The sequence below is a fragment of the Suncus etruscus genome, chromosome 10, assembly GCF_024139225.1.
Source record: "Suncus etruscus isolate mSunEtr1 chromosome 10, mSunEtr1.pri.cur, whole genome shotgun sequence".
Classification (NCBI taxonomy): Eukaryota; Metazoa; Chordata; class Mammalia; order Eulipotyphla; family Soricidae; genus Suncus; species Suncus etruscus.
The window spans coordinates 50,234,400-50,248,802 of record NC_064857.1 but is presented as its reverse complement, the minus strand read 5'-3'; the positions used below and the strand labels follow the sequence as shown (position 1 = coordinate 50,248,802).

Genomic DNA, 14,403 nt, shown 5'->3' with positions numbered 1-14,403 from the left:
CGTTGTGCTGTCGCTCTGGCCCCATGTTCCCATTACTTTTGATATGTGCCATCCTCACTGGTGTAAGATGATATCTCCTTGTCTTGATTTTGATTTCCCTAATAATAAGTGATATGAACATGTTTTTATGTCTGTTGGCCATTTATTAGTCTTCCTCAAGAAAATGTCTATTCATTCCTTTTTATTTTTTGATATTTTTTAAGAATTTGTGGAGCTAACCTTTGTGAGTACTTTGTATATCCTATATATTAAATATTTATCTGATATCTTGAATCAAATTTTTTTCTCCCAGTCAGTTATCTGCCTTTTAGTTTTATTTTTTTCTTTTTTGTGGTTTTTGGGTCACACCCGGCAGTGCTCAGGGGTTATTTCTGGCTCCAGGCTCAGAAATTGCTCCTGGCAGGCACAGGGGACCATATGGGGCACCGGGATTTGAACCGATGACCTCCTGCATGAAAGGCAAACACCTTACCTCCATGCTATCTCTCCGGCCCCCTGTCTTTTAGTTTTAACCCATGTTTCTTTTGCCATTCTGTACTGTTTTTTTTTGTTTGTTTGTTTTGTTTTTGGGTCACACCTGGCAGCACTCAGGAGTTACTCCTGGCTCTACGCTCAGAAACCGCCCCTGGCGGGCTCAGGGGACCATATGGGATGCTGGGATTCGAACCACCATCCTTCTGCATGCAAGGCAAATGCCTTACCTCGTGCTATCTCTCCAGCCCCCTGTACTGTGCTTTTTGGGTTCTTAGAGTATATCCCTAGAAGTGGTATTGATGGATCACATGGGAGCTAAATTTATAGTCCTTCTGAGGAATATCCCTATTGTTTTCCAAAAAGGTTGGACTGGTCGATATTCTACCAGTAGTGACTGAGAGTTCCATTCTCCCGGCATTCATGACAGCACTGGTTGTTCTTGTTCTTTGCGATGTGTGCCAGTATCTGTGGTGTGAGAGGATATCTCATTGTTGTTTTGATTTGTTTTTCATTGATGATTAGTGATGTGGAGCATTTTTTCATGTAGCAAAACTTTTTAATTACATTTTTTATTAAAGCACTATGATTTACAAATTTACTTATAGTTGAGGGTCAGGCACACAGTGTTCCAGTATAAATTCCACCATCAATCCATTTCCCCCACCAATATTCTCAGATTCCCTCCACCCCAAGCCTTTCTCTTTGACAGGCATATTTTTTAAGAGGTTGTTGTAGTTTGGGCCTCATATATTGAAATTCAGAACAAAACACTTTAATTTAGACACAGTGATATAAGAAGTTGTTTACAATAGGGTTTTAGGTATGCAATTCCCACATCCAGTCCTTCCACCAATGACCCATGTCCCTCTCTATCTCACAACTTGACTCCTTGACATACAACTGATTTTTCTTCAGAAATATTTATTAAAACACCATAATTTGCAACATTGCTCAGAATTGAGTTGTTTTAGACATATTATGTTCCAACAGTATCTCCTTCCCTCCATCAATATCCCTAGTTTCCCTCCCATCCCACAATCTGCCCTCTTCTCAGTTATATAACACATGTATTTCCTATTACTTGTTTAAAAAAACAGGAGAATTATAAGAAAATAAGTTAAGGAGGAGCTAGAGCAATAGCACAGTGGTAGGGCATTTGCCTTGCACATGGCAACCCAGGACAAACCTAGGTTCAATCCCCAGCATACTATATATGGTACCCCAAGCCAGGAGCGATTTCTGAGAGCATAGCCAGGAGTAACCCCCAAGAGTCACCAGGTAAGGACCCAAACAACAACAATAACAAAATTAGGGAGTTGGTTTTTGATTATTAGTTGCTATGTTTGTAACCTTTCTTAATCTAATAGAGGGCAACCATAAGCACCATTAGTGAGTGCAGTACTAATGGCCACATGGTGGGAAGTTTCTCCTGTCTTTACAGGAATTCTTTCAATATTTCTTGAAAAGCTGATTTTAAGTATGGATTTCCTAAGCTGATGCTTATCCACGAAGCTTTATATAGTTCCTTCAAATCTGAATGATAATCTAGCTGGACAGTGTATTCTTGCTGAAGTGTTCATTTTGTTGAGTTCTTGTACTATGTTGTTCCATATTCTCCAGCCTTGTAGAGTCTCATTTGATAGACCTACTATACATTTTGTGATCTTTCTTTTGCATGTAAGTTCCTTTTGTTTTTGCTTTAGTTTTTGTTTTGGGGCCATACATAACAGTGCTCAGGGGTTACTCTGGTTCTACACCCAGAAATTGCTCCTGGTAGGGTGTGGAGGCCACATGGGATGCTAGATTAAAAACCCAGGTTGGCCTCATGCAAGGCAAAAGCCCTACCCACGGTGCTATCACTTTGAGACACCTATCTTTTTCTTTTACTGAGCTTGGCAGATTACTATATAACTTTCCCTATAACATCAGATATTCTAAGATAGTACTGGACTGATACTACAATGAAATTTTAAGGTGTCAGTGTGAGGGACAGAATCTATAAATCTGAAATGAATTTGGTGGCTTGGCAGTTTGATAAGGTTCAGTTGTGCAGCTAGCCATTTCTGTTGGAGGGTATTGGGGAGAGTGTGGCTGCTGTGGCTTCAGGTGGAAAGAGTAATCTACCCGCACCCCTTCTGAGAAGGCCCAGACCAGACTAATTGGGAGGAGTCAGTGGCAATTATTTTATTTTGAATCTTGGTAGGACCTGGGACTCTTTTTTTGCTAGGAAGATGATGGGTGTAGTCAGATTGTTGTGTTTTCTGGTGGTGGCAGGGTTGAGGGGTGTGTATGTGTGTGTAAGCTCAGCTTATGTCTATTATAAAAATATTCCAGAGTTTTCAGCCTGTAGTCTGGCTCCACCAAGAAGGTTCAGCTGCTTTTAAAAAATTATTTTTATTATTATTAATGACTTTTGGGCCACACTTGGTTGTGCTCTGGGGTTACTCCTGTCTCTGCACTCAGAAATAACTACTGGCAGGCTCAGGGACCATCTGGGATGTTGGGGATCCAATCCAAGCTGGCTGCATGCAAACCAAACATCCTACTCAATGTGTTTTTACTCTGGCTGCTGCTTATATTATTTGAATTTAGTTGCTAAACTGGACCATTTCTATCGAAGGCAATAGGGTGTGACTACTGTGGTTTCAGGCAGAAGGGAGAACCTATCCCCTCCCATTTTGAGAACCCACAGAGCTATCAGCCCTGATCAGTCTACATGGGAAGAGATGACAGCCATTATTTTCTTTTGAAATTAGTAGAAGAGCTGGGTTATTTTTTCTACCTGTGGAGGCTTTGACACCTCCATGACATGTCACCAATGAGGGCTGAGCAGGAAGTGGGTCTGGCATTTCTCTGGAGGGTCTAAAGGTGCCCACACTTGTTGGTATTGATGGAGAACAAGTGATAGCCTGGACCCAACAACTTTCCCATCCCCTTGTTGGGGTCAAAGGAGGGACTGTGGCACTCAGTTCATTTCTCAAGGATGAGTTCAGGCATAGGGCTCTTGGGGCTACCATCCCTGTTTCTCACTAAGAAGAGTCCCTCCCTCAGATCTTACAAACCTGAAGTCTTTTATCCACTTTTCTAATTGATAGTTTTTTTCTTTTCAATTTTTTTAGTAATTAAAATTAAATTAAACTTAATTTAAGTAGAAATTTGAAATTTAATTTAAAACTTTACAAAATTATCATAATACAGGTTTCCAAGTATTCTAACAAAAATCACATCACCAGTGTGACCTTTTGTTTTCTACTGTTGAGTTTTGAGAACTTTTTATATAGTCTAAAAACTAATTCTTTGACAGATACACAATTTGTAAATATTTTTTTTCATTTAAGCTTTTCTTTTTTATCTCCTAGGGTCTTGTGCAGAACAATAAGTTTTACTTTTTAACTATATAAGATTTGTTACTAAGGGGGCTGCTTACATATTGTTTTCTGGGACTAAGTTTTTAAAAAGGACAAGATGAGAGGAATGGAACATTCTTTACATTTTACTTAGGCCAGTCTGTACTTGTTCAACTTCACATCCAGAGGAGTTAACTTGTTTTGACTTCAGCTCTTATCTGGAGGCCTGCAGTTAGTATGTCAGATCACTGAAAATAGTCAGAAAGACTTTTAAGAAGACAACTCAGAAGAAGTGATTAGATTTGGCGTGAGTGGTCAAGAGCTAAAGGTCATGGTTGCCATGATGGCAATGAGCATGGACTTCTCACATAACAAGGCCTCAGCAGCCCCATAATCTCAGGCCCTTCCTTTGAATCCTTAGCCCTTTAGGCAGAGAATTACTGATATCCACCTCTGGATACTTGGGTTGTATCCTCCCCTCATAACAGTATAAGACAATTGGATTACTAATGCTTACTGCATTCCTTTTTAGTGTGATAAAAAATTTGGACCTTGTTGTAAAAGGTTAGTCTGTAGAGTAAAAAAATATATTTATAGGTGAAACCTATGATATATTCTGGGTCTGAAGGAAAAGAAAATCATTGTTTTTGTTGTTTTATTGGAGAGATACTCTGGAATCACCATACCAGATTAAACTCACATATATTCACTGTTTTTTTTAAATAAATAATATCTTTATTTAAACACCTTGTTTATATATATTCACGGTTGATGAGGCCTCTCCATGCAGAAGATGACTATGCTTTTTCATAAACTTTACTTCAGAGATACCATTCTGCTCATAAATACTAAAAGCATCTGTGTGTAATCTGGACATTCCCAGGAGAAACATCCCAGGAAATGTTTTTGCCTTAAAGCATAGTTGCCATGCTTTAATCTTTTTTTTTTTTTTTTTTTTTTTGGTTTTTGGGTTACACCCGGCAGCGCTCAGGGATTACTCCTGGCTCTATGCTCAGAAATCGCTCCTGGCAGGCTTGGGAAACCATCTGGGACGCTGGGATTTGAACCTCCGTTCTTCTGCATGAAGCCCTACCTCCATGCCATCTCTCTGGCCCCATCATGCTTTAATCTTAATACTTAATATCCAATCAACTGTACAAGTTGATTAAGTCATCTAAGCTACTCATCCTTCTGTCTCTAACGCCACTCACTTCATTGCACAGAAACTCACAAAGCAGTGGAAGCAGTAGGCAATGAAGTGGTTTTTATTGAGGCAAGCACAGTCAGGTGGCAGCTGCTCACAATAACTGCAATGAAGTTAACTAAAGATTCCACTTCCACAGAGCTGTCACCATTCAAAAAGTAGTAAAAGAAAGATGCTGTGCAATGGACCCTTGTCACCTGGAGAGCACTGGGTGGCTTTTGACCATCAATGCAAACAGAAACTCAAGACAAGATTTATAGCAAGAAAGGCTTTATGTGAGTTCAATAGATATTTAGAGTTTAATTCTAAAACCAATGTTATGTGTTTTTCCAGGTAAGAATCAGGCATTATAAAAATACTTTATATAAATTCAAAGTCAGAACTAAAAATTCAATCCTATAAAAATATCTTCTAATAGTCAAAGTATAAACCCCTTGTAGACAAATTTTTATCATCAACAGTCATGTACTTTTTGTCAGGTTTGCTTAAAATAAACCATTAAAGTTATTCTAAGGCACAGTTGTTAATCTTAGTTTTCAGAGTTGGGCAATGTATGTATGGGATTGTGTTGAATATTAATAGTATCCTTATCCTACAAAAAGTTAACTCAGTAATGTGAAAGCTATTTATAAAGGCAAAATATTTAGATTAGAAGGGAAGTTTAGGGCAGCATTGTTCTCAGGAAGGAGACCCCAGCTTTGTTGAGTTGGCAGCTTTCTCCTTTGAAATATTTAACTAGGAAAGCCTGTGATTACGTTAGGCCCACTGTCTGCAATCAGCTCATTCATCTCATTCTGCTTATTCTCTTTCATAGCATGATTGGGGTGATTTCTCTGCACCCTCGCTCTTTTGGATCTCCTAACACACACTTTCAGGAACAGGTAGCATAGCTCAGCCACATTAAGCAGCACACAGATCACAGAGGCTGCAATCATGAAAATGGTGAACACGGTTTTCTCAGTGGGCCTGGAAATGAAACAGTCTACAAGGTTGGGGCAAGGGTCAATCCCACATTTCAACACCCACGGGAGGTGGTACCCGTTGTAAAGGAAGTAGAATATGTACATAAAACAGGCTTCAAAGAGGATTCGGAAAAAAATGCTGCTGGTGTATGTCCACCACAAGGCACCCTCGATCCGAACCTTCTGCTTCTTGATATCCTCTAAGTCTTTGAACTCGTTCCTTTTCTCCCCACGCAGAAACTTGCGAGCCGCTTCATGTCTGTAGTAGGTGACATGCATTCCTACCAGCAGGGCTGGTGTGGACACAAAAATGAGCTGCAGCGCCCACAGTCGGATGTGGGACACGGGGAAAAAGTGGTCATAGCACACGTTCTTGCATCCTGGTTGCAACGTGTTGCAGACGAAGTCTTCCTGTTCGTCACCCCACACCTCCTGAGCTGCCACAACCAGGATCATGACTCGGAAGATGAAGATGACCGTGATCCACACCTTGCCAATGCTGGTGGAGTGTTTGTTTACACCCCCAATGAAAGCGTGCAGGGTGCCCCAGTCCATGGTGCTGGCTTATTCCTAAATAAAAAAAGAATTAACAAAGGTTCATAACTGGAAAGTTCCTTTGAGTTTGTAAAAGTTATCCACTAGGCTGAATCAAATTATTTGAGAAGTATAAAGTGCAGTTTTGATTTTTTTTTACTTTATCATCCTAAACTGTGAGTAGATATTTCTTTGATATCTAATATTGGCAACTTCAAATACAATTTTGTTGTTTTGGCACCATAGCCAACAGTGCTTGGTGCTACTCCCAGCTTGGTGGATGGGGGACTATGTGGTGCTGGGAAGTAAAGCAAGCAAAGTAGGCGCTCTACTACTAAGCCACCTGCCTGGCCTTCCACATACAGAGGTGCAAGTTAACCTTGTGAAATGACATCATATGGTAAACCAATGATAAATTAGTTCTTAAAAAGTGAAGGCATCAGTTAAAGAGTTAATATCCAAGCACACAGAGTGCTCAACAAAAACAACAAAACAGTTTATCAATAAATGAGAAGACACTTCCCTGAAGATGCATGGATGAGTACCAGAAGCAAGAAATATTGTTTATTTTCACTTATTATTAGAAAAATGCAAATAAAAACAACAAAATATCATCTATACCAATGAGAACAGCAGATATCAAGAAGATATCTACCTTTGGCATGAATGTGGTAAAAAGGAAATCTTTCTGGGGCCAGAGAGATAGCATGAAGGTAGGACATTTGCCCTGCATGCAAAAGGATGGTGGTTTGAATCCCGGCATCCCATATAGTCCCCGAGCCTGCCAGGAGCGATTTCTGAGTGTAGAGCCAGGAGTAACCCCTGAGCACTGAGGGTGTGACTCAACACCCCCCCTCCCACCGCAAAGGAATCTTCCTTAATGGTTGGTGTAAATGTCCTCTTGTTCAGTCTCTATGGAGAGCAGTATGGTGAGTTCTAAAAAAATGCAGGGATAAAACTCAACATAACTTAGCAATTCTACTTTTGCCATTTCTTCCCAAATACAAAAACATTAATTCAAGGGGGCCAGAGTGATAATACAGTAGAGTGGCTTTTGCCTTGCAAGTGATCAACCTGGATTTGATCCCCAGCATTCCATATGGTTCCCTGAGCCTGCCAGGAGTGATTCCTGAGAGCTGCCTGTTTTGTGGTCCCAAATCAAAAATCCAAATAAAAAACCAACATTGGTTCAAAAGGACATATGTGTACCTATGTTCATGTAGTATAATTGTATAATAGCCAGGATATGGAAATAACCCTAAATGTCCAAGGATAGATGAATGCATAAAGAAATAGTTTATGTAAGCAAACCATGCAGTTTGCTGCAAAATAGACAGAACTGGAGGTTATGAGATTAAGAAAAATAAGTCAGCGGGAAAAAGAACAAGTACCAGATGAGCTCATTGATTTGTGGTATACAGAGAGACAAAATAATAGACCGTATTGAAATATGACAAAACCTTTGGCCTTCAGGATTACAAAACAGACTACCAAGTGGGGGAGAGATGGGATTGAAGAGGTGAACTAAAAGTGGCATCAGTTTCCTCTTGAATGTCCCTAACACCTGCCTGAGTAATGACAGCAGCATGGTCCTGCCTTCTTAGATACAGAAACAATCTTGGTATCAAAGGAAGACCAGGCTGATTGGGTCTGCAAGGTTGAGATCGTGGGGAAAGGTGCAGAAAGCACTATTTCTGCACTTGCCTAGGGTTTCAGCATTTTAGAAGCAGGAGCCATCCCTTCTAGAAAGCCTCTTTGGGCCTTTTGTGCTTGAAAAAAATAGGATAACTATGATGGCAGTAGACTTATACATTTCCCTTTCTTTAGTTATTTTCTCTCCTTTTTTATATTATTGTAGTTGAGGTGATATGGTTATAAAAATGTTGCCACGCATGCTCTGGATGTACAGAGTTGAGGTTTACTTATTTCTTTTGACTTTTCTGGCTCTTCAAATTAAATATTTAAAAAATGATCTGGCAAAACAGTAAAGCTAAAGAGAGAGTAGTCAAATCTAGACTATGTTGATTCAAACCCAGCAATATACTTGTGCCTCTAAGCGAAAAAAATAATTGAGAAGTATAGTTCATTATGGAAAACAGTGACAGAGTCAGTGGACACACATGTCCAGCATGCTGGTCACTCAGGAAAATTGATCAGGTTAAGAAAACAAAGCTCTGGGACTGGAGTGATAGTACAGTGGGTAGGGTGTTTTTGCCTTGCACATGGCTGATCCAGGTTCCATCCCAGACATCCCAAGTGGCCCCCTAAGCCTGCCAGGAATGACCTCTGAGTTCACTGGTGTGGTCCAAAAGCTAAATAAACAGACAAAAACAACTAATAAAAAGTCCTCACTTTTTCCCTGTATATTACTTCAAGTCACAGCAGAGAAGCCTAGAATGGCAAGATGGTTCCCACGTCCTTCAGCCAGCCTAGGCCTTGAGTGTACCATGGCCTGGGCACTCAGGGCTGTGAACTAATGTTCCCTCAAGAGAGTGTCTCCTTCCTTCTGGTGCTATTATCTGAATTCAGCGGGGTGGACTGGAAGCTTGCTATGTGCTTGCTAATTTTGCTCTAGAGGTTGGGAGGGGGGCAGAGAAGAACTCACTTCCTAAGTGTTAGGAAACATAACAGGGTTAGGGAGGCCTTTGTCTTCCTGGCACAACAACATAGTCCTGGCTCCAGCAGAGAGAGACTGATGATCATTAGGAACCACTTGCTTCTGACCTTCAGGGGTAGCTGCTAGACTTGATGGGGAACCAAGCCTTCACTGCCTCTGGCAAAAACACCACTATATTACAGTTCACAGAGTTAATGCTATTGTAACTTTCAAAGGTTAATAGTGTTATATAAATTATTACTATTGTAATTTACATAAGTTAGCATTATTTTTAATTTATACAAGTTAATTAACATTTGTAATTTATAAAGGAAAATAGTATTATACTTAAATAAGTTACCATTATTGTAATTTATATACTATTGAATATGTAAGTTAACACATTGTAAGTTTCAAAGGCTAACAGTATTGTGAAAGTTATTACTATTATAATTTACATAAATTAATTCTATTGGCACTTACTTAAATAAATACTATTGTAAAACTATTGTAATTTTATTTTGTTTGTTTTTTTGGTTTTTTTTTTTTGGGTCACACATTGCTGCTGCTCAGGAATTACTCCTAGCTCTGAACTCATGGATCACTCAGGGTCCCATAAGGAGTGCAGGGGACTGAATCTGGGCCTGTCACATGCAAGGCAAACGCTTACTGTACTGGGGCGTGGGCCCCATGTAAAATCAACCCACACGCAGCTCCATAACTTGTTTTTAATGAAAAGGCAACCTTTTAAAATAATAAAGGGAACTACTTTTTTTTTTTAATAAAAAGTCGAATAGAAACTTTTTTTTTTCCAGAGAGGTTTAAGGGAAAAATTAGATTCAGCTTCTGTCTTTTTCAGAACACACAGAACATTGTTTCTACATTAGATTTGTGGAATATTCAATTGAAGCCTCATCCCCCATCCTTTCTCCCTAGGTAACTTGACCTTACCTGCAAGACCCTGCCATTCCTGGGAGGGGTCTTGGAAAAGGTAGATAAGGCCTTGGACCCAGGGGATTAGGGCCTTTTGCGCCCTCTGCCCTTTTGGCCTTTTGCCTTTTGGTCTTTGGCCAGCATGGAGGTCAAAGGGAAGATGGCTGAAAGGAGTTAAGATGCAGGGCTAGCTAAGAATGGCTGTGCTTGAAAGGTTATGATATAGGCCATACATGTGGTGTTAGGGTATGAATAAAGCTGATACTTCCTGATGCCTGTCTCTGGATGATTCTGATTCCGCCGTTCACCTAAACCTGGGACCCTCCAGCTGAATGAGGGTTGCGGAGCCACGTGGCATGGGATGGCAGAGAAGAATCCATCCCCAATCCACCTCAATCCAGCACCATAATTAATTATTTAATTCTACATTTAATCACAAATAATGTCTTCATATCACACTAAAACAGTTTATCCAGACTGAATATTAGCCCCCAAAAACAACTATGGCTTTATTTGTGATGATAGACATCCTATTTAATAATTTAGTCATAGCTATTTCGTTTAACATACAATTTTAGTTTTTATGATTTTCTGATTTTAGAACTGTAGCAAATGCACCAAGCATTGGAACTATCTTTCTATATAGTTTTAGTTCTCTTTGAAGTCTTTTTAGTCACTCAATGCCTATATGATAGACCTTCAAACTGCATTCCTTGCCATTTCCACACATGCTCTTCATAGTCAGGGAGTTAATATTGATAAAAGGCAGCAATGTAAAAGGAAATAGGTGTACCTGGCCCTGCCAAGGACACACACAGTTCAGTGCTAGAGCCAGGGCAAAGGTACCTCCTCAAGGGTTCTCAGGCTTTTACCCTGGACATATGTTTCAATTCTTGGAGGCCAATGTTGTATCTCATGACATGAAAATTAATCTTTGCCAGCTTTTGAACAGAAAGCCATCTGTTCAGGAAAAAAAAATAGCAGAAGGTGCATATTCCTTTAATTCTTCCCCATATGTGTATTTCATGATGTTTGTGAATAGTTTCCCTTTATTTCAGAAGAAAGTTTGGATACTTCCAATTTCCTGATATGTCAATTTCAATACAATAAAATCAAAACAATTTTTATGTGTGGATTCTTTTTCTCTTTTGATAATAATCTTAAACCCAAAACCTCAGATTCGTTCCCTGAGTTAAAAAAGTGGGGGTGGGGAAAGAGATGGGGAGTGGAGGGAGTTAAGATTTAAGAGGTAAAGCTTGCACTTTGATGAAGAACGATCTACATCTTTTGTCTCTAGAAATTTTAAATTTATGTAAGTTATAAAGTGGTGACTACACAATACTGTTAACCTTTACAAGTTACAATAGTGTTAACTTGTATAAATTGCAATAGTGGTTAGTGATGCTTTTAACTTTTGTAAGGTACAGCAGTGCTAATTTATACATTATTCTATAAATTGCAACCACATTAAGTTATGCAAAGTACAATAGTGGTAACTTTTGGCATACAAAATTAGGACCTCCACCACCTAACTGCCAAAGACACTCTGCCATTGTCATAACTTTTAAGACATAGCTTCTAGTACTGTCATCACTTGTATCCAATTCACCTCAGTAGTCTGCACCCCCTACCCCACTGGTTCTGTCGTCAAAGTCCAAGGGTCTATTTTATTCAATATTGTTCATTCCCTTTCATTGTTTGATAGAGAATTTTTTCAAAAAAATTTTTAAGAGAAAAGGATCTTTTTTCTTTATTTAAGCACCATGATTACATACATGGTTATAGTTGGGTTTCAGTCATAAAAAGAACACCCCCCTTCATCAGTGCAACATTCCCACCACCAATGTCCCCGAGAATTTTTAAACCTAACAACAAAATGTCAATAATCATACTTTTAAAATAATAAAAAGTAAAAAACTGACAGGATTTATATACTTAGATTAAAAAATTCTGTCCATGGAGTCTAAACACAAAAAGAACCATTGCTGAATTGCATACACTTCTTACTATAATATGAACTCAGAGTTAAAACATTTCCATTATACTATCCTTATTTTTTAAGCAAACCAGTGTTTTTTTCCTCAATGCAGCCGTGAATTGTTTTCAAACGAATCACTGGCTCTGCAGCTGGACTGAGTCGCCTGGGGTTTGTTTGGTGGCTGTCGTAATGGCCACAGAGCGCCTTTGTAACTTTCTTGGGGTTCTGTCGTAGACCAGAACTTTTTGTGCCCCCTTTCCATCACTTTCTTCTCCCCTCCCTGGCAGAGTTCCAACAACCATCTTGTTCCCCCTGCCCCGCCCCCAGACAGCTCCAAAGAAACAGGACAGGAGGCAGTTTTGAGTCACATTCAGCAACTCTAAGGAAACTGCTTTGGGGCAGGCCATTTATTTATTTTTTTCTCTAGATTCTAGAACATGGGTTAGATTCTAACTGGGGCAAGAAAACACAAACACCACCTAAGCGAGAGAGAGCACAATCCTGCCTGGTCAATGGATGCAGGCACTAAGGGACCATAATCCAGAGGACACTAAGGCTTGGGGGCAGGATTCCTGGAGCTCCACAGACCACCCCCCAGCCTCTGCGGAGCCCAGCCCAGCCTCAGGGGCCCACACTCACCTCAGCTGGGTCAGTGTCTGGGACAGAGGGAGGGAGGGATGGAGGGAGCGAGGCCACGCAGCCCCAGCACAGCTTAGCAGTGACGGCTGGGACGAGTCCTACCCGCCTCTGGCTGGTCCCTCCACCTTTTAAGTGGGATGTGTCACCGATGACACTTAATTACTGTTGTCCACTCGATTACCACCTGCGTGTCACAAGCTCCTACTGGGGATGTGAGCCCAGTGGTTGGCTGAACCGAAAACACCCTTCTCTGACCTGGCTCCCCGGGCCCCCAAATCTACGAGGAGCACAACAAAGAGACCCCTATGCCATGCCCCAAGGCCGAGGGAGGGCAAGTAAGTGGTTGGAAGCCCAGCCCCAAACCCGTCTGCACCCAGAGGTCTGAGTCCTGGTGAGACCTGTCGTGCGAGTCCAGGGCACCTTCTGGGGTACAAGTCACATCAGCCAGTGCGCCCTTTTTTGGGGGGCACAGAACCCACCCAGGGGTCCCCCGGAGGAGCCCAGAGAGAGGACCTCGCACTCCACCTCGCCACCTCCCTAAGGTGACCGTGTCCCCAAACTGGAGGGACCGCGCGAGAAAGGGTGGTAGGTGTTGGGGGGCTCCTGGGAACACTGCGGGTGCGAGGGGCGCTCACCTCTGACCGAGGCCGGATCGCAGTCGGGTCGGGTCGGGTCTCTGGCTGCAGCCCGGCAGCCCAGCCCGACCTAGGGTCCGAAGCCTCGCTCCTCCCGGGGATGTGCCCGCGTCCACCTGCGGCGCTTTTAACCCCGCCACCCCGCCCCCGTTGACGCCTCCCCGGGGACACGGGCTGCGGGCTGCCCGGCCGGCCGATCTCCCCAGGCCCCGGGGCCCCGACTTTTTCGGGGCGCTCCCCGGAGCACAATGGGGTGCGGGGCGGCGGGAGTCGGGAGTGAGCTGAGCGCGCCCAGATTGGCTCCCGGTGGACCCCAGAGTGCCCAGCCTGCCCGGGAGTGGATCTTGGAGTGCGTGGATCTTGGGGTGCGTGGATCTTGGGGTGCGTGGGTCTTGGGGTGCGTGGCTCTTGGGGGCGAAGCGGCCCGCTTGTTCCCTTCCTGGCTGGTCCCGGCCCTTGTGTCCTTGCAGCCTGGACCTCGATTAATCAGTGACCACCAGAGCGAGGAGGGGGCGTTTCTCAGACACAGTGTGATCTGCCCAGGTGTCCTCTGAGTTCTTTCCAGATCTCAAGCCAGGCCCCAGCTGGGAAGGAACCCCAGGGGGAGTGAGTGGGGAGGCGGGTCTCAAATATCGGGGTACAGTTACGACCCAGCTGGGTGGGCCCAAGGTGCAGGGGCCAGGCAGGGTTCTTTCCCAGGAGGCAGCCTACATGATGGCCTTTTGCAGGCTATGAGGGTTAAGGGGGACTCCATTAAATTCAGCGTTCTTCTGGCTGTCCTTGAATGGGGCGGGAGGGGAGGGCTCTTCCAGGAAAACTCATTTTAGGTCTTTTTTGCAGACTTGCTGCCCTACTGAGTGCATGCTTGACCATGGATGTGGGCCTTCTGTCCTCTCCTCTGGGTTCAGGGCACAGGACTTTGTCCTGTCTTCTTTCCAGCCAGCCCCAGAGAAAATTCTCCAGCCAAGCACATCCCGTTTACAGGGTAGAAGGACTTACCTCACAAAGCCCAGGCAAATCCTTTTATCCTAAATTCTGTCGGAATGCCAACAGACCCAATATTGTCTCTGGTTTTAAAGAAAATAGACGTTAGGTTTTCAC

The 14,403-nt window shown here is 42.4% G+C and overlaps 1 protein-coding gene across 1 annotated transcript; it reads right to left on the bottom strand.

Moving 5' to 3' along the window:
* Positions 1 to 5,066: 5,066 nt before the first annotated feature.
* On the bottom strand, positions 5,067 to 13,427 carry GJB6 (gap junction protein beta 6). Its single transcript, XM_049782590.1, has 2 exons — positions 13,303 to 13,427; positions 5,067 to 6,557 (listed from the first exon to the last, which is right to left on the bottom strand). The coding sequence occupies exon 2, from the start codon at positions 6,540 to 6,542 to the stop codon at positions 5,757 to 5,759; it is 786 nt and encodes a 261-aa protein (XP_049638547.1). The 5' UTR covers positions 6,543 to 6,557; positions 13,303 to 13,427; the 3' UTR covers positions 5,067 to 5,756.
* Between the last annotated feature and the right edge of the window lie 976 nt (positions 13,428 to 14,403).

Excerpts from the sequence above, each read along its gene's own strand:
- GJB6 (XM_049782590.1), bottom strand. The coding sequence starts at position 6,542 with ATGGACTGGGGCACCCTGCACGCTTTCATTGGGGGTGTAAACAAACAC.